At 43.2% G+C, this 20,441-nt stretch overlaps 1 protein-coding gene across 6 annotated transcripts in view; it reads left to right on the plus strand.

The window, feature by feature from the left end:
- LOC139766416 (UNC93-like protein MFSD11) overlaps positions 1–20,441 on the plus strand; it is a 138,466-nt gene that overhangs the window by 35,934 nt on the left and 82,091 nt on the right. The window contains exon 1 of one of the 6 annotated variants that reach the window (XM_071695060.1): positions 3,644–3,980. The exons of 3 other annotated variants lie outside the window; for them this stretch is intronic. In XM_071695060.1, coding sequence (XP_071551161.1) covers positions 3,747–3,980 — 234 coding nt within the window. In that variant the 5' untranslated portion in view covers positions 3,644–3,746. Of the gene's footprint in view, positions 1–3,643; positions 3,981–7,570; positions 7,804–20,441 lie in introns of those variants that run through there. 2 more of the 6 variants (XM_071695070.1, XM_071695068.1) reach the window with 2 other exon arrangements.

Genomic DNA, 20,441 nt, shown 5'->3' on the forward strand with positions numbered 1-20,441 from the left:
TGGACTTTGTATCTGGCCTGCCAGTAAGCATTTGACTTTGTAGCATATGGGAGGCTGATTAAAAAACTGGATAACCAGGCAGGAATACAGGAAAACCATTGATGGACAGAAGATAATCTCAGTGGAAAGAAATACGTGATATAGGTTAGAAGAGCCTTTTCCAAATGGGTTGAGGTGACTCACAAAGTGCCACAGTGTTTGATTCTGTGACCTTTACTTTCTTGATCCATGTAAATGACTTGCCTGAAAGTATGGACTCCTACCTGAATATATTTACAGATGATGCATAGGTCACGAGGAAAGTGAAAAGCAAAGAGGATTACTTCAGCCTATAAGAGGACCTAAATAAACTTAAAAGTTGGTCTGAAACATGGTTGATGAAATCCAACTGAAGCTAATGTAAAGTAATGAGGATGAGACAAAGCAAAAGATGGCCTCATTATAATAATTATAAAGCAGGAAATAAGATTCAGGATTCTGTATGTGAGAAGGACTTGGATATCAACATCTTCCCTTCCCTGTCACCAGAGTCCCATGTAAGGAGAATAGTTTGGTTGATAAACTGTCGTTTGGTTGATAAACTGTCGTTTGGTTGATAAACTGTCTCTTGGCAAAAATCATAATAGCCTTCAAGTATGTGGATAAGGAAACATTTCGGAAGCTATTTATAAGCTGCATAAGGCCAAAACTAGAATATGTTTTTCAGTTTTGGCAATTGCTCTTAAAAAACACAAAGATAGTGCCAGAAATAAGGGAGCTAAGGACCAGGAAGGGCACCAATGGAGGCTTTGAATTTAACCACTTAGAAGTTAGAAAAGTGAGGAATGACTGGATCACAACCTTTAAGTTTTAAAAGAGATCAACAATTTGGATAGTGAAAAGTTCTTCGAGAGATGTAAGGATAGAGCAACCAGAGGACATAACATGAAATTAAGTTAGAAACTTGTTAAAAAAGATGTAAAAAAAGATGATACAATTTTTAGCATGAGTGGAAGATGAAGGGAACACAATGACTGAGGACATGGTTAATGCAGACAGTGTACTTAAATAAAGGGGTTGTATAACAGTAGAAATTGTTCTAGGGTTGGGGTGCCATAAGTGAAAATCTCCCTTCCTTTACAGTAAAGCATGTAAATACAAAAAGGTATTTGCACACACATGCTCTCTCTCTCTCTGTAACGCATAAATGGTAATCACAAATGTTAATCACACACACACACACACACACACACACACACACACACACACACACACACACACACACACACACTGTCTCTCTCTATGATGTATAAATAGTAACCACAAATGTTAATCACACACACACACACACACACACACACACACACACACACACACACACACACACACACACACACACACACACACACGTGCACACACACACACACACACACACACACACACACACATACACACTTTCTCTCTCCACAATGTATAAGTAGTAACCACAAATATTGATCACACACACACACACACTATCTCTCTCCATAATGCATAAATAGTAGCCACAAATATTAATCACACACACACACACATCTGGCATAGGCTAGGGTGTGTGGGTGTGTATAATTACATCGGATTAAAAGTATGGTATATATATACAGCACTGGGACTCAGGACAACATGAGTGTAGAACTTTGTCCCCATAACACACAGTGTCCACAAAAGACATTGTTTCCCTCCCTCCCCTTCCACACACACATTTTCAAAGGCAATACACAGCTAAGGTTTATTGTGAGTACAAACATATGATGCTTTTAGGGTAAAATCATCATGCACCTGGTCACCAAGACTAGACTTGTGTTTTCCATGGTGTGAGCACCAGCAATTTGCTTCAGTGTTTCTCAGGCTATCTGAGGGATGTTCTTTCTTTACTCTTCCTGGCTGCTGCATCATCTTGTGAATTTCATTTAAGGGCATTGTATTTCTTCTACCTGTGCTTCAATATGGTTGGCTCTTACCTTCCTATGGAGGAGAAAACCCAAATTCTTGCTTAGGAGCAAGAAAATATGGGTACCTGTGAGATTTCATTAGTGCCTTTTCTCATTCAGGGATCAAGACCCTTTGGACACAAGATTTGGACTTTAATACTTCAGGAACCTTGCCACTTCCATGCCTGCAGATGGTAATCAAGGGCAAAGGCAAGTTTAAATGTACTAAAATGAAAGTATGACATCTTTGAAAATGTACAAGGAGCCAGACAAGTTTTTGTGTGAAAACTGTAGTGATCACAGAAACACACTATCAACCTATGGTCCTGTTTGGTGTATTAGGGCTTCCCGACCACTGTAAGGGCCTCATAAAAGATAGGAGTTTCTGGAGCAGGGAGACAAGATGAGACAAACTTTCATCTCCAGTCATTAGCTTCAGATAATCATTGTGGGAGACAAGATGAGACAAACTTTCATCTCCAGTCATTAGCTTCAGATAATCATTGTGGATTTTGATCAGACTTGAATTACTCATTTCATTGTTCATCTGCTCAGCTCAGAAGATGGAGCTATTCTTGGTCACATACTCAGACTATAACTGTACCATACTGTCTGTCTTATGTCATTTGCTGAATAATGATATTGATATTATATTTTACTGTGAATATTTGTTTTGCAATTTCTTGTATCAACGGTAAAGATGAAGCCAGTTCTCACATGCATTTGCCTGCTTGTGCATGTACCTCAAACAAATTAAAGTCAACAGGACTTGCCCAGTTATGTTGGATTTGCTGTATGAGAACACTTACTGACCTCATTAGACATAAATTTTTATCAGACTTAATGATATTGCTCTTCTCAAGTATGATGCCATGACCAGTGTTTCAAGTCACTCTTTCGTGGCTAAGGTTATGAAGTGTGATGTCATCCAGCAGCTTCTGTCTTATTTTTCACAAGATCTTACCACAGCCTGAGAATTTTACCTGAACCTATATTCACTGTTACCATTATTTTTACCTTTAACTTGCATTTACTGTGTTGCCAAAAAGATTTTACCATTTACAAAACACAGGTATCTATCACAGGAAATCATATAGTATCAAACATTGAAACCTTTGAGACAATGTCTGTACTGTACCACATGATCTAACTGTATTAGTATACATTAAAATACAGAGTGACTGTGAGCTAATTTCAGCAGCAAGAAATAGGGCAGAAGTAGCTAAAATTGGAAATGGGGTATGGCAAGAGTAGGGAGAACTGTATATGGGTAATTGTATGGACATGTTCACTGCCTGGCTATCTGGAAAGAATGCTGTATGTAGGAAATATTGAAATTGATAGTTGGGCTGATTTGACACCATCAGTTATGTATGGTCCACTATTGTCAGGGTGTATATTTGATAAGTACTGTATTTCCACTTGTGGATGGTAGTAATTATTGAATTTTATTGCATCCATTGTTGCTTAGTGTGGAGTAGTAATTTATATTTTCCTTTAGCACAGTTTTGAAATTATTTTAAACTCAACTTGTAATGTCACAAACACTTAATTTGATGGAGTGGCTTATGGCATGAAAAATATATTCTGTGGGTCATGGTAAAACAGTTTACCTGTTTTTTTATGGAGATGATATTAAGACTAGTATTGGCCCCTGATATATTTTTTTCTTTTCCAAGGACAGATACAGTGCTCAGATTATTCATGATGAACTGTCAAGCAAAACACAACTTTTAAAACTTGAAGATTGGTTCTTGATTAGATGCCAACAAAAACGTTGTGGAAAGCGTCAATAAAATGGAAGAATCTGTAGATGAACAGGAATCTTATTCCTCAGTGTCGAACTTGCATATGGTGGAAGAGGAGGAGGAGGAGGAGACCTTTTCTGCAGTGGATGAGAGTGTTGCAGGTGATTGCTGCAATGGTTACTGTACCAGCTTCATTATAGATATAAACTTAGTGACCATTCTTATGCAGGCAACAGCCTTCATGCTTTTATTCTCAGCTCATAAGACAACAGCCCTCATAATGGTGAGTACTGAATGATGTACTGTTATCTGGAAGTAGAAAACTGTGGTGAGGTTGTTCTATGATGGTATGGACAAATTTTACGGAGTTAGAGGATTTGAGGTATGTCCTTTAAGAACAACTTTGGTCATGATTATGTATGAATTGAATGCTTGTAAATGGATTTGTGATATTGAATTCTAGTTTATGATCAAACAGGTACATACAAATACCAAAAGCCAGGAATTACTGCTTCTTTGGCAATTTTTTCCTTCTACAATAAGCAAAAGTTTTGTATTTGAAGGTTTCTGTGTAATTGTCAGTTCATGATTGTCTTTATTAATATGTTTGCCTTTTATATCATTTTTAGGAGATATCTGTTAGGAGATTGCTGTTGGAAATTTTGTGTCATCCTTTAGGGAAGGTAAGAGAGACAACCTTCCATTTTGGCAAAGCCATTCATTCTTGTCTTTTTTCCTAAAAGGGAAAGGGGAGTGTATGTACAGCATCATGGTGAGGATAGCTCCTTCTCCTATTGTGGCAAAGATTATGGTTTACTTATCCATTGTGAGAGAATGTATATTATCTTACAGCACATTAGGGGTTGGGTGGATTTCCTGTTTCATTCTTCAAAATACTGACTGGTTCTCTGACCTTTTCTGTAATGGGAATTCCCTGCATCCATCTTTTGTAGGCAAGTTTATTTCTTACTTAGAAGGGGTTGCAGGCCCTCACCTGCCTGTGGAAGTGGGATGGTGGATTTTTCTCCATTTCTGGATGAGGAAAAGTTTCCAGTTTCACTAGAAGTTCTCTGTTTTATGGTAAAAAGGGATGATGTTTCTCCCTTGCTTTCAGGGAGATGACAATTTTCTTTCCCATCTCTGGGAGAAGGATCAATGTCCTGCCTCTGGTTTAGGGACTGGAAAGTTACTTTGTTCTCTTTTGGAAAGTAGCTTATTTTTTGCATCCTGTCTGTGTGGGAAAAATAACAATGCCTCTTAGGATATAGAGGGGACTCTATATCCTGTTTCTGGGATATAGGCTTTCTTCAATTTTCTAGGACATCAGGCTTCCTTTAATTTTCAAGAAAATTAAATTACTGGTCCACTTTTTCCAGGCAAGAGATTTTTGTACCTTTTTCAAGAAAAAATGAAGTTTTGTCCATTTTCTTTGATGGGGGAACTTCTGTCTGCAGAACAAGGTGATTTTTTCTCTTGTGTTTTGGTTAAGGGCCTACTTCTGAGCCTTTTCTTTAGGACAAAAGAGGTGTTTTCTTTATCACTGAGTGCCGAGAAAGGTGGTGAGTACAACAGAACTTACTTTATAAATATTTATATGGTAGTTATGCGGATAACTAGAAACCAGTCATAGTAAATGAAACTCTATTTATAGTTAAGGATCAGGCACATTTGGATTAGTTCAGTTGACTTACTAAAAATCTACTGTTTTTTGTCTTACGAGTGGTGCCAGTCAGTTGACAAGTGACTGCACAGGGTTGAAAGGGTTGCATCACCATTAATTTGAACAAAATGAAGGAAAAGACACCTTTAACATGCTACATAAGGAGAATGATTTGTGGTACTTTGATTTTTAAAATATCCTGGCAAAGGTAGTGAAAGATTTCACCTATTTAGATAGCCTTTCATACTGTCTTGCATCACCCTGATTAAATTTTTGAGCCTTATGGGAATACTCAGTTCAGAAATATCTCAGAATTGTGTCTTTTCCATTTCTGATATTTTTGTTTTCTGATCATGAAAGAATGGCTTAATTGATACCTTGTTTTTATTGAGTAATACTTTATTGAAGTATTACATTTCTGGAGTACATAATTTTTTGGAAATGTACTTCATAGTTTTTGACTTCCCAAGGATTAGATATTACTTGAAGGTAAATTGTTTGCCATGCAATTTCGAGGATATTGGAATAAATGACTAAGTTGTAAATAAAACAAGTGTACAATTAATTAAGATATATTTCAGGCTCAATTAGTGTAATAGGAGGGAATTCATTAGACACTGTATAGTGATATGATGATTGTGCGAAGGATGATGTTTGTTATAGCATTCATGTGCAGTTATGTGTTGGTGATGGGGTTAGGGGTAATGGTCTGTGGGTGGGATGTACTCAACATTTCCATCAAGAAATGCTGAAGACTTGTCAAATTAGGGGTTTCTCGGTTAGGGTTGATGGCTTATGGTTGTGACATAACTATGCTATACTGACAGAAGATTTTAAGTTGAGGTTTATCATGAAAGTATTTTCTTTGTATGGCTTTAGCTTACAGCTCATGTTAGGTTAGGTTAGAATGTTATAAGTTGATTCCAATTGGATGGGAAGTTGGGGGTGTAAAGGAGGACTTGTTGAAGTTAGCTTGATATCCAGTTGAGGCTTTAGCCTAGAAATCTCCAACAGCATGCACCTGAGTTTTCTAGGCTGCTGTTAACCCACTTTTGCGTCTCTCACAACCTGTCAATATGAGAGCTGAATTAGAATGTTTACATTCTGCTATGGTTGATGTGAAAGTGTGAAGCTTTCCTTTTCAATGACAGAACATTAATCCATGACATTAGAAAATGTAATCACTCTCAGGGTAATCTGAATGAGATTAATTCATTAAGACGGGTGAAGTTCCCATAAAATTGAATACAGCAGATTTTCACACAGAAAAAGAAAAGTAGGTTAACAGTTTTTGTGTGGAAGAATATGCCAATGACAGATTTTGAAAAATGCCCAGTGGTCTGGCCTCTTGTTAGTAGCCCTACTTCCATAATATTGAAATATAATGATTACTTGCAAAATTTTCTGTCCTTTGCTATAATAAATGTTATATTGAGCTCTTATTTTGATGGAAAACTTATAAGGTGGAGCTACCATAATTATTAGAAAATTTGTCTCATTCACCTTTTCAAATGCTACCTTGACAACAGGAGTTCCATTTATCATTTTGAAATTCATCAGATATTTTTTTCATACCTTGTGAAGATAAGTTCTGTTTAAGACCGATGATCAGTTTTGAATAAAAATAAGATAAAAGTTTTATTTTTAATGTTTGATCACTTTCAACAGCTAATGGCATTAATAAGGGAGTTTTGTAAGATGAAACAGATTTACATGTTTTTACAGATATCAGAAAAGTGTGTTATAATGACGTGTGTCAGTCTTCCAGGAAGTTGGTGAAATGTTGACTTGTATTATTGGTCAATCTTGTAGATGACTGAAGTAGGTAAGTGTACATATACCTTTACTATCAGAAAAGTGTATTATAATGATCTTAGGTTATTGTTTTAGGAAGGTGGTTCAACATTGTTTTCATAGTCAGTCTTGTAAATGACAGAAGCAGGTAAGTTTACATACACATTTACCATTAGAGAAATTTGTTATAATCACCATAGGTCAGTGTCCTAGGAAGGTGGGGAAACGGTGAGTGTTGTTTCAATGATCATTGTTGTAAATGACAAACATGTAAGTGTACATATACATTTATTTTTTTTCTTTCCATGGTTTTAAATGGTTAGATCAATTGTAGTAAAATCTAAATTATGTGTGTGTGTGTATGTGTGTGTGATGGTCGGTTGGTGGTGGCCACGTCAGGGACATTTGCACTCACCACCACATACACTCATTCTGCCTGCCTGACTGCCTGCCTGCACCTCAGTGACCGCCAGCCAAATGTGCGGCACTTGACACCGTTAGGAAACAGGAATGGTTGACGACCATGTTGGGGCGGAGCGAGCGAGTGTCAGGGCAGGGCTGTCGTCCTTGAGGTGGGGGCGTGGTGAGGCCTGGTGGCTGGCTGGCCGTCCACCTCACCTCGCATCATTCCAGCGTGGGACGCCGAGAGCAGGTCAGCTGTGTCACTAGTGCAGTGCCGTCCCGTCCTCCTCCTCCTCCTCCGTTACTCTCGCTCACCTCCATCGTTAACCGCCTGCCGTTACTCTAGTTCACCTCCGCCGTTAACCACCTGCCGTTACTCTCGCTCACCTCCGTCGTTAACCGCCTGCCGTTACTCTAGCTCACCTCCGTCGTTAACCGCCTGCCGTTACTCTCGCTCACCTCCGCCGTTAACCTCCTCCGTTACTCTCGCTCACCTCCGCCGTTAACCTCCTCCACTTGTGATATCTTGAAAATACTTGGTTGATGTGACAACGGTTTATGTGTGCAAATTATCATAATAATAATAATAATAATGAATAATAATAATAATAATAATGATAATAATGATAATAATAATAATAGTTATTATTATTATTATTATTATTAATAATATTCTTATTGTATCATTGATGTTAGTTACACTCGATGATGTTAATAATAAGTTTTATGGTGATGGTAGTGTTATTAGTGTTTAGAGTGATATTATTGTGAGTGGAAGAAGACATTAAGTCAGAAGCAACCATCTGTCATCACCAGCTGCAAAGTGAAAACCAATATTCGGCCGCACTTTGTGTCACACATGATGAAAGTAAGCTTGAGGTAGAATGCCATAGTGTATCCCCAGTACTGATGTACCTCATCATCATCTTATGGTGTTGAGCCACATCTACCACACGTATTATTTATCTCCAAAAATATGTCAATGAATGAATATTATCTTGCACCCCAATACTCATTGTAAAGGTCATCTACAACATGGATGCACGTCTAACTTTTACAAGTCAGTTTTATTGCATCAGGACTCGTAATCTTATTGTGTGTAAGATATTGTCCTGCAGTCTCTTGTGTAGGTGTTGATATAGGATACTCTCAACAACCTCCTGCTAAGCCAAGAACTTGATTCATGGATTGGTTTAATCTTCATTGGTCATGCAGGAGTCCAAGTCTTACACAAGCATTGCACGAGTCTTACAGGAGTACTCGTCTCTTGCAGGAGTCCTCGAATCTAATAGGACTCCTCGAGCCTTAGTCCGCAAGCAGTGCAGGAGCCCTTAAGTTTAGCATGGAGCCACAAACATTGCAAGAGTCCTCGTGTTGCCCAAGGCCACAATCATTGCAGGAGTCCTCAAGTGTTGCACGAGGCCACAATCATTGCAGGAGTCCTCAAGTGTTGCACGAGGCCACAATCATTGCAGTTCTCAAGTGTTGCACGAGGCCACAATCATTGCAGGAGTCCTCAAGTGTTGCACGAGGCCACAAACATTGCAGGAGTCCTCAAGTGTTGCACGAGGCCACAATCATTGCATGAGTCCTCAAGTGTTGCACGAGGCCACAATCATTGCAGGAGTCCTCAAGTGTTGCACGAGACTCCAATCATTGCAGGAGTCCTCAAGTGTTGCACGAGGCCCCAATCATTGCAGGAGTCCTCAAGTGTTGCACGAGGCCACAATCATTGCAGGAGTCCTCAAGTGTTGCACGAGGCCACAAACATTGCAAGAGTCCTCGTGTTGCCCAAGGCCACAATCATTGCAGGAGTCCTCAAGTGTTGCACGAGGCCACAATCATTGCAGGAGTCCTCAAGTGTTGCACGAGGCCACAATCATTGCAGTTCTCAAGTGTTGCACGAGGCCACAATCATTGCAGGAGTCCTCAAGTGTTGCACGAGGCCACAAACATTGCAGGAGTCCTCAAGTGTTGCACGAGGCCACAATCATTGCATGAGTCCTCAAGTGTTGCACGAGGCCACAATCATTGCAGGAGTCCTCAAGTGTTGCACGAGACTCCAATCATTGCAGGAGTCCTCAAGTGTTGCACGAGGCCCCAATCATTGCAGGAGTCCTCAAGTGTTGCACGAGGCCACAATCATTGCAGGAGTCCTCAAGTGTTGCACGAGGCCACAAACATTGCAGGAGTCCTCAAGTGTTGCACGAGGCCACAATCATTGCAGGAGTCCTCAAGTGTTGCACGAGGCCACAATCATTGCAGGAGTCCTCAAGTGTTGCACGAGGCCACAATCATTGCAGTTCTCAAGTGTTGCACGAGGCCACAATCATTGCAAGAGTCCTCAAGTGTTGCACGAGGCCACAATCATTGCAGGAGTCCTCAAGTGTTGCACGAGGCCACAACCATTGCAGGAGTCCTCAAGTGTTGCACGAGGCCACAATCATTGCAGGAGTCCTCAAGTGTTGCACGAGGCCACAATCATTACAGGAGTCCTCAAGTGTTGCACGAGGCCACAAATCATTGCAGGAGTCCTCAAGTGTTGCACGAGGCCACAATCATTGCAGGAGTCCTCAAGTGTTGCACGAGACTCCAATCATTGCAGGAGTCCTCAAGTGTTGCACGAGGCCCCAATCATTGCAGGAGTCCTCAAGTGTTGCACGAGGCCACAATCATTGCAGGAGTCCTCAAGTGTTGCACGAGGCCACAATCACTGCAGGAGTCCTTAAGTGTTGCACGAGGCCACAATCATTGCAGGAGTCCTCAAGTGTTGCACGAGGCCACAATCATTGCAGGAATCCTCAAGTGTTGCACGGGGCCACAATCATTGCAGGAGTCCTCAAGTGTTGCACGGAGGCCACAATCATTGCAGGAGTACTCAAGTGTTGCACGAGACTCCAATCATTGCAGGAATCCTCAAGTGTTGCACGAGGCCGCAATCATTGCAGGAGTCCTCAAGTGTTGCACGAGGCCACAATCATTACAGGAGTCCTCAAGTGTTGCACGAGGCCACAATCATTGCAGGAGCCCTCAAGTGTTGCACGAGGCCGCAATCATTGCAGGAGTCCTCAAGTGTTGCACGAGGCCACAATCATTGCAGGAGTCCTCAAGTGCAGCACGAGGCCACAATCATTGCAGGAGTCCTCAAGTGTTGCACGAGGCCACAATCATTGCAAGAGTCCTCCAGTCTTACAGGAGTCCTCAAGTCTTGCAGGAGTCCTCAAGTCTTGCAGAAGTCCTCAAGTCTTGCAGGAGGCCTTAAGTCTTGCAGGAGTCCTCAAGTCTTGCAGGAGTCCTCAAGTCTTGCAGGAGTCCTTAAGTCTTGCAGGAGTCCTCAAGTCTTGCAGAAGTCCTCAAGTCTTGCAGGAGTCCTTAAGTCTTGCAGGAGTTCTCAAGTCTTGCAGAAGTCCTCAAGTCTTGCAGAAGTCCTCAAGTCTTGCAGGAGTTCTCAAGTCTTGCAGGAGTTCTCAAGTCTTGCAGGAGTTCTCAAGTCTTGCAGGAGTCCTTAAGTCTTGCAGAAGTCCTCAAGTCTTGCAGGAGTCCTTAAGTCTTGCAGGAGTTCTCAAGTCTTGCAGAAGTCCTCAAGCCTTGCAGGAGTCCTCAAGTCTTGCAGGAGTCTTCAAATCTTGCAGAAGTCCTCAAGTCTTGCAGAAGTCCTCAAGTCTTGCAGGAGTCCTCAAGTCTTGCAGGAGTCCTCAAGTCTTGCAGGAGTTCTCAAGTCTTGCAGAAGTCCTCAAGCCTTGCAGAAGTCCTCAAGCCTTGCAGGAGTCCTCAAGCCTTGCAGGAGTTCTCAAGTCTTGCAGGAATCCTTAAGTCTTGCAGGAGTCCTCAGGTCTTGCAGGAATCCTCAAGTCTTGCAGAAGTCCTCAAGTCTTGCAGAAGTCCTCAAGTCTTGCAGGAGTTCTCAAGTCTTGCAGGAATCCTTAAGTCTTGCAGGAGTCCTCAGGTCTTGCAGGAATCCTCAAGTCTTGCAGGAATCCTTAAGTCTTGCAGGAGTCCTCAGGTCTTGCAGAAGTCCTCAAGTCTTGCAGGAATCCTTAAGTCTCACAGGAGTCCTCAGGTCTTGCAGAAGTCCTCAAGTCTTGCAGGAGTCCTTAAGTCTTGCAGAAGTCCTCAAGTCTTGCAGGAATCCTCAAGTCTTGCAGGAGTTCTCAAGTCTTGCAGAAGTCCTCAAGTCTTGCAGGAGTCCTCAAGTCTTGCAGGAGTCCTCAAGTCTTGCAGGAGTTCTCAAGTCTTGCAGAAGTCCTCAAGTCTTGCAGGAGTTCTCAAGTCTTGCAGGAGTCCTCAAGTCTTGCAGGAGTTCTCAAGTCTTGCAGAAGTCCTCAAGTCTTGCAGGAGTCCTCAAGTCTTGCAGGAGTTCTCAAGTCTTGCAGAAGTCCTCAAGTCTTGCAGGAGTTCTCAAGTCTTGCAGGAGTCCTCAAGTCTTGAAGAAGTCCTCAAGTCTTGCAGGAGTCCACAAGTCTTGTAGGAGTTCTCAAGTCTTACAAGAGTCCACAAGTCTTGCAGGAGTCCTCAAGTCTTGCAGGAGTCCTCAAGTCTTGCAGGAGTCCACAAGTCTTACAGGAGTTCTCAAGTCTTACAGGAGTCGTCAAGTCTTGCAGGAGTCCACAAGTCTTGCTGGAGTCCTCAAGTCTTATAGGAGTCCACAGGTCTTGCAGGATTCCTCAAGTCTTGCAGGAGTCCACACGTCTTGCTGGAGTCCTCAAGTCTTACAGGAGTCTTCAAGTCTTGCTGGAGTCCTCAAGTCTTACAGGAGTCTTCAAGTCTTGCCGGCCTGCCTCTCACCAACATAGTTGCTGCGTCATCTCTGGACTTTCATGTTTGTGTGCGTGTTGTTGTTGTTGTTTAGAGTGACCGTGGTACGTCCACTCTCCTGAAGCTCTCCCTCAGCTGTCTTGAGTACGTCCACTCTCCTGCTGCTCTCCCTCAGCTGTCTTGAGTACGTCCACTCTCCTGAAGCTCTCCCTCAGCTGTCTTGAGTACGTCCACTCTCCTGCTGCTCTCCCTCAGCTGTCTTGAGTACGTCCACTCTCCTGCTGCTCTCCCTCAGCTGTCTTGAGTACGTCCACTCTCCTGCTGCTCTCCCTCAGCTGTCTTGAGTACGTCCACTCTCCTGCTGCTCTCCCTCAGCTGTCTTGAGTACGTCCACTCTCCTGCTGCTCTCCCTCAGCTGTCTTGAGTACGTCCACTCTCCTGCTGCTCTCCCTCAGCTGTCTTTCATGGTGTTGTTATTGTAGGGATATATACATCATAACATAAGCATGAGACGCCGTACAACCATGCTCTGATAGACATCTTGTGTATATATATATATATATATATATATATATATATATATATATATATATATATATATATACCTTTCAATATATTTCACTTGATGATGTGATGAAAAGCGACCTTATTGGTTACATGATAATCTTGTTGTTATTATGTATATATTGAGGCAAGGAAGACAACACTTTCCTTCCTCGCTCATCATCTGCACATGTACACTTCAGGTGTACTGTTGTAGGGGCCAGGTTAACCCTGCTGCTGTAGGGGCCAGGTTTCCCCTGCTACTGTAGAGGCTAGGTACACCCTGCTGCTGTAGGGGCTCGGTTAACCCTGCTATTGTAGGGGCTAGGTAAACCCTGCTACTGTAGGGGCTAGGTTTCCCCTGCTACTGTAGAGGCTAGGTACACCCTGCTGCTGTAGGGGCTCGGTTAACCCTGCTATTGTAGGGGCTAGGTAAACCCTGCTGCTGTAGGGGCTAGGTTTCCCCTGCTACTGTAGAGGATAGGTACACCCTGCTGCTGTAGGGGCTCGGTTAACCCTGCTATTGTAGGGGCTAGGTAAACCCTGCTGCTGTAGGGGCTAGGTTTCCCCTGCTACTGTAGAGGATAGGTACACCCTGCTGCTGTAGGGGCTAGGTTAACCCTGCTATTGTAGGGGCTAGGTAAACCCTGCTAGTGTAGGGGCCAGGTTAACCCTGCTGCTGTAGGGGCCAGGTTTCCCCTGCTGCTGTAGGGGCCAGGTTAACCCTGCTGCTGTAGGGGCCAGGTTAACCCTGCTGCTGTAGGGGCCAGGTTAACCCTGCTATTGTAGGGGCTAGGTAAACCCTGCTAGTGTAGGGGCTAGATATAGGTGCTAGGTTAACCGTGATGCCAGAGCCGCTAGGTTGGACAGCATTAAGAGAGCCACCAAGTTGTACGTCAAGAGAAAGTTTCAAGTCAGACGAGATGCAAGTTTCTCCGTGCAAATGTGGGACCTGTTCGCCCACCACTGTACAACTACTTGTGTACATGATATGATCCTTATATGATCATTATAACATATACATGATATGATCCTTATATGATCATTATAACATATACATGATATGATCCTTATAACTTAAGAAGCTTCCCAGTTGATCATGGACGTGTTAAGTGTGGCACTAATATATATATATATATATATATATATATATATATATATATATATATATATATATATATATATATATATATATATATATATATAAATATATATATATATATATATATATATATATATATATATATATATATATATATATATATATATATACATACAAAGGTTAAGCCATACATACGTAGATGTATACTTGTTATGATGTACGTTCGTAGATATGTGCGTGTTATGATGTACATACGTAGATATATACATGTTATAATGTACAAACGTAGATATATACATGTTATAATGTACAGACGTAGATATATACATGTTATAATATACAGACGTAGATATATACATGTTATAATGTATGTGCATACGTAGATATATATACGCTATAATGTACATACGTAGAAATATACATGTTATAATATACATACGTAGGTATGTACATGTTATAATGTACGTACGTAGATATAATGTTATAATGTACATACGTAGATATATACATGTTATAATGTACGTACGTAGATATATACATGTTATAATGTACGTACGTAGATATATACACGTTATAATGTACGTACGTAGATATGTACGTTATAATGTACGTATGTAGATATATATATATATATATATATATATATATATATATATATATATATATATATATATATATATATATATATATATATATACATGCTATAATGTACGTACGTAGATTTATACATGTTATAATGTACGTACGCAGATATGTACATGTTAATATGTACGTATGTAGATATATATACATGTTATAATGTACGCAGGTAGATTTATACATGTTATAATGTACGTACGCAGATATGTACATGTTATAATGTACGTATGTAGATATATATACATGTTATAATGTACGCAGGTAGATTTATACATGTTATAATGTACGTACGCAGATATGTACATGTTATAATGTACGTATGTAGATATATATACATGTTATAATGTACGCAGGTAGATATATACATGTTATAATGTACGTACGCAGATATGTACATGTTATAATGTACGTATGTAGATATATATACATGTTATAATGTACGCAGGTAGATTTATACATGTTATAATGTACGTACGCAGATATGTACATGTTATAATGTACGTATGTAGATATATATACATGTTATAATGTACGCAGGTAGATTTATACATGTTATAATGTACGTACGCAGATATGTACATGTTATAATGTACGTATGTAGATATATATACATGTTATAATGTACGCAGGTAGATTTATACATGTTATAATGTACGTACGCAGATATGTACAGGTGAAGGTGGACGTGCTGATGGCCTTGATAGAGGCCCAGTTTGGTCACTCAGGACTTGTGTGTCTGGCACAGCTACCATCAAACCCTTGTACTCTTTGTGGGTACAGTACGTATTACTGTAACACTGGTAACGTTAATGTAGGTACAGTACGAGTTACTGTAACACTGGTAACGTTAATGTAGGTACAGTACCTGTTACTGTAACACTGGTAATGTTAATGTAGGTACAGTACGTGTTACTGTAACACTGGTAACGTTAATGTAGGTACAGTACGAGTTACTGTAACACTGGTAACGTTAATGTAGGTACAGTACCTGTTACTGTAACACTGGTAATGTTAATGTAGGTACAGTAGGTGTTACTGTAACACTGGTAACGTTAATGTAGGTACAGTACGAGTTACTGTAACACTGGTAACGTTAATGTAGGTACAGTACCTGTTACTGTAACACTGGTAATGTTAATGTAGGTACAGTACGTGTTACTGTAACACTGGTAACGTTAATGTAGGTACAGTACGTGTTACTGTAACACTGGTAATGTTAATGTAGGTACAGTACGAGTTACTGTAACACTGGTAACGTTAATGTAGGTACAGTACCTGTTACTGTAACACTGGTAATGTTAATGTAGGTGCAGTACGTGCTACTGTAACACTGGTAATGTTAATGTAGGTACAGTACGAGTTACTGTAACACTGGTAACGTTAATGTAGGTACATTACGTGTTACTGTAACACTGGTAACGTTAATGTAGGTACAGTACGTGCTACTGTAACACGGGTAACGTTAATGTAGGTACAGTATGTGTTACTGTAACGCTGGTAACGTTAATGTAGGTACAGTACGTGTTACTGTAACACTCGTAATGTTAATGTAGGTACAGTACGTGTTACTTTAACACTGGTAACGTTAATGTAGGTACAGTACGTGTTACTGTAACACTGGTAATGTTAATGTCGTTCCAGTACGTGCTACTGTAACATTGGTAACGTTAATGTAGGTACAGTACGTGTTACTGTAACACTGGTAACGTTAATGTAGGTACAGTACGTGTTACTGTAACACTGGTAACGTTAATGTAGGTACAGTACGTGTTACTGTAACACTGGTAATGATAATGTAGGTACAGTACGTGCTACTGTAACACTGGTAGCGTTAATGTAGGTACAGTACGTGTTACTGTAACACTAGTAACGTTAATGTAGGTACAGCACGTGTCACTGTAACACTGGTAACGTTAATGTAGTTACAGTGTGTGCTCCTGTAACACTAGTAATGTTATTGTAGGTACAATACGTGTTACTTTAACACTGATTACGTTAATGTAGGTAGAGTACGTGTTACTGTAACACTGGTAACGTTAATGTAGGTACAGTACTTGCTACTGTAACACCGGTAATGTCAATGTAGGTACAGTACGTGTTACTGTAACACTGGTAACGTTAATGTAGGTACAGTACGTGCTACTGTAACACTGGTAATGTTAATGTAGGTACAGTACGTGTTACTGTAACACTGGTAACGTTAATGTAGGTACAGTGCGTGTTACTGTAACATAGGTAATGTTAATGTAGGTACAGTACGTGTTACTGTAACACTGTTAACGTTAATGTAGGTACAGTAGGTGTTACTGTAACACTGGTAACGTTAATGTAGGTACAGTAGGTGTTACTGTAACACTGGTAACGTTAGTTTATGTACTGTACCGTGGTAGGTGACGTCATGGTCGGAAGGTTGTGAACAAGACAGTGCTGTACCTGTACATGAGTCAATAGCCTACAACATTATAGTTATAAGAGTTACAGTTGGTTATTGTAAATAAAATAGCACGTGCCACAGTGAGGTACTGGCTAGATGTGTGAGGCAGCACGTCCTATAGTGAGGTAGTGGCTAGATGTGTGAGGCAGCACGTGCCACACTGAGGTACTGGCTAGATGTGTGAGGCAGAACGTCCTATAGTGAGGTAGTGGCTAGATGTGTGAGGCAGCACGTGCCACAGTGAGGTACTGGCTAGATGTGTGAGGCAGCACGTCCTATAGTGAGGTAGTGGCTAGATGTGTGAGGCAGCACGTGCCACACTGAGGTACTGGCTAGATGTGTGAGGCAGAACGTCCTATAGTGAGGTAGTGGCTAGATGTGTGAGGCAGCACGTGCCACACTGAGGTAATGGCTGGATGTGTGAGGCAGCACGTGCCACAGTGAGGTAGTGGCTAGATGTGTGAGGCAGCACGTGCCACAGTGAGGTAGTGGCTAGATGTGTGAGGCAGCACGTCCTATAGTGAGGTAGTGGCTAGATGTGTGAGGCAGCACGTGCCACACTGAGGTAATGGCTGGATGTGTGAGGCAGAACGTGCTATAGTGAGGTAGTGGCTAGATGTGTGAGGCAGCACGTGCCACAGTGAGGTAGTGGCTAGATGTGTGAGGCAGCACGTGCCACACTGAGGTAGAGCCTGGATGTGTGACGCAGCACGTGCCACACTGAGGTAATGGCTGGATGTGTGAGGCAGAACGTGCTATAGTGAGGTAGTGGCTAGATGTGTGAGGCAGCACGTGCCACAGTGAGGTAGACGCTGGATGTGTGAGGCAGCACGTGCTAGAGTGAGGTAATGGCTGGATGTGTGAGGCAGAACGTGCTACAGTGAGGTAGTGGCTTGATGTGTGAGGCAGCACGTGCCACAGTGAGGTAGTGGCTAGATGTGTGAGGCAGCACGTGCCACAGTGAGGTAGTGGCTGGCTGTATGAGGCAGCACGTGCTACAGTGAGGTAGTGGCTGGCTGTGTGAGGCAGCACGTGCCACAGTGATGTAGTGGCTGGATGTGTGAGGCAGCACGTGCTACAGTGAGGTAGTGGCTAGATGTGAGGCAGCACGTGCCACAGTGAGGTAGTGGCTGGCTGTGTGAGGCAGCACGTGCCACAGTGAGGTAATGGCTGGATGTGTGAGGCAGAACGTGCTACAGTGAGGTGGTGGCTAGATGTGTGAGGCAGCACGTGCCACAGTGAGGTAGTGGCTAGATGTGTGAGGCAGCACGTGCCACAGTGAGGTAGTGGCTAAATGTGTGAGGCAGCACGTGCTACAGTGAGGTAGTGGCTGGATGTGTGAGGCAGCACGTGCCACAGCGAGGTAGTGGCTGGCTGTGTGAGGCAGCACGTGCCACAGTGAGGTAGTGGCTGGATGTGTGAGGCAGCACGTGCCACAGTGAGGTAGTGGCTAGATGTGTGAGGCAGCACGTGCCACAGTGAGGTAGTGGCTGGATGTTTGAGGCAGCACGTGCCACAGTGAGGTAGTGGCTGGATGTGTGAGGCAGCACGTGCTACAGTGAGGTAGTGGCTAGATGTGTGAGGCAGCACGTGCCACAGTGAGGTATTGGCTAGATGTGTGAGGCAGCACGTGCTACAGTGAGGTAGTGGCTAGAAGTGTGAGGCAGCACGTGCCACAGTGAGGTAGTGGCTAGATGTGTGAGGCAGCACGTGCTACAGTGAGGTAATGGCTGGATGTGAGGCAGCACGTTCCACAGTGAGGTAGTGGCTAGATGTGAGGCAGCACGTGCTACAGTGAGGTAGTGGCTAGATGTGTGAGGCAGCACGTGCCACAGTGAGGTAGTGGCTGGCTGTGTGAGGCAGCACGTGCCACAGTGAGGTAATGGCTGGATGTGTGAGGCAGAACGTGCTACAGTGAAGTAGTGGCTAGATGTGTGAGGCAGCACGTGCCACAGTGAGGTAGTGGCTAGATGTGTGAGGCAGCACGTGCCACAGTGAGGTAGTGGCTAGATGTGTGAGGCAACACGTGCTACAGTGAGGTAATGGCTGGATGTGTGAGGCAGCACGTGCCACAGCGAGGTAGTGGCTGGCTGTGTGAGGCATCACGTGCCACAGTGAGGGTATTGGCTTAGATGTGTGAGCAGCACGTGCCACAGTGACGGTATTGGCCTAGATAGTGTGAGGCGGCCGTGCCACAGTGATGTTATTGGCTGGATTTGTGAGGCACCACGTGCTACAGTGAGGTAGTGGCTGGATGTGTGAGGCAGCACGTGCCACATTGAGGTAGTGGCTAGATGTGTAAGGCAGCACGTGCTACAGTGAGGTAGTGGCTGGATGTGTGAGGCAGCACGTGCCACAGTGAGGTAGTGGCTAGATGTGTGAGGCAGCACGTGCCACAGTGAGGTAGTGGCTAGATGTGTGAGGCAGCACGTGCCACAGTGAGGTAGTGGCTAGATGTGTGAGGCGGCACGTGCCACAGTGAGGTAATGGCTGGATGTTTGAGGCACGTGCACGAGGTATGCCACATGAGTGAGGCAGCACGTGCTAGATAGTGGCTGGCTGTGTGAGGCAGCACGTGCTACAGTGAGTTAGTGGCTAGATGTGTGAGGCAGCACGTGCCACAGTGAGGTAGTGGCTGGATGTGTGAGGCAGCACGTGCTACAGTGAGGTATTGGCTAGATGTGTGAGGCAGCACGTGCCACAGTGAGGTAGTGGCTGGATGTGTGAGGCAGCACGTGCCACAGTGAGGTAGTGGCTAGATGTGTGAGGCAGCACGTGCCACAGTGAAGTAGTGGCTGGATGTGTGAGGCAGCACGTGCCACAGTGAGGTAGTGGCTAGATGTGTGAGGCAGCACGTGCCACAGTGAGGTAGTGGCTGGATGTGTGAGGCAGCACGTGCCACAGTGAGGTAGTGGCTGGATGTGTGAGGCAGCACGTGCCACAGTGAGGTAGTGGCTGGATGTGTGAGGCAGCACGTGCCACAATGAGGTAGTGGCTGGATGTGTGAGGCAGCACGTGCCACAGTGAGGTAGTGGCTAGATGTGTGAGGCAGCACGTGCTACAGTGAGGTAGTGGCTAGATGTGTGAGGCAGCACGTGCCACAGTGAGGTAGTGGCTGGATGTGTGAGGCAGCACGTGCCACATTAAGGTAGTGGCTAGATGTGTGAGGCAGCACGTGCTACAGTGAGGTAGTGGCTGGATGTGTGAGGCAGCACGTGCCACAGTGAGGTAGTGGCTGGCTGTTTGAGGCAGCACGTGCCACAGTGAGGTAGTGGCTAGATGTGTGAAGCAGCACGTGCCACAGTGAGGTAGTGGCTAGATGTGAGGCAGCACGTGCCACAGTGAGGTAGTGGCTAGATGTTTGAGGCAGCACGTGCCACAGTGAGGTAGTGGCTGGATGTGTGAGGCAGCACGT

Source organism: Panulirus ornatus, chromosome 57, assembly GCF_036320965.1.
Source record: "Panulirus ornatus isolate Po-2019 chromosome 57, ASM3632096v1, whole genome shotgun sequence".
Classification (NCBI taxonomy): domain Eukaryota; kingdom Metazoa; phylum Arthropoda; class Malacostraca; order Decapoda; family Palinuridae; genus Panulirus; species Panulirus ornatus.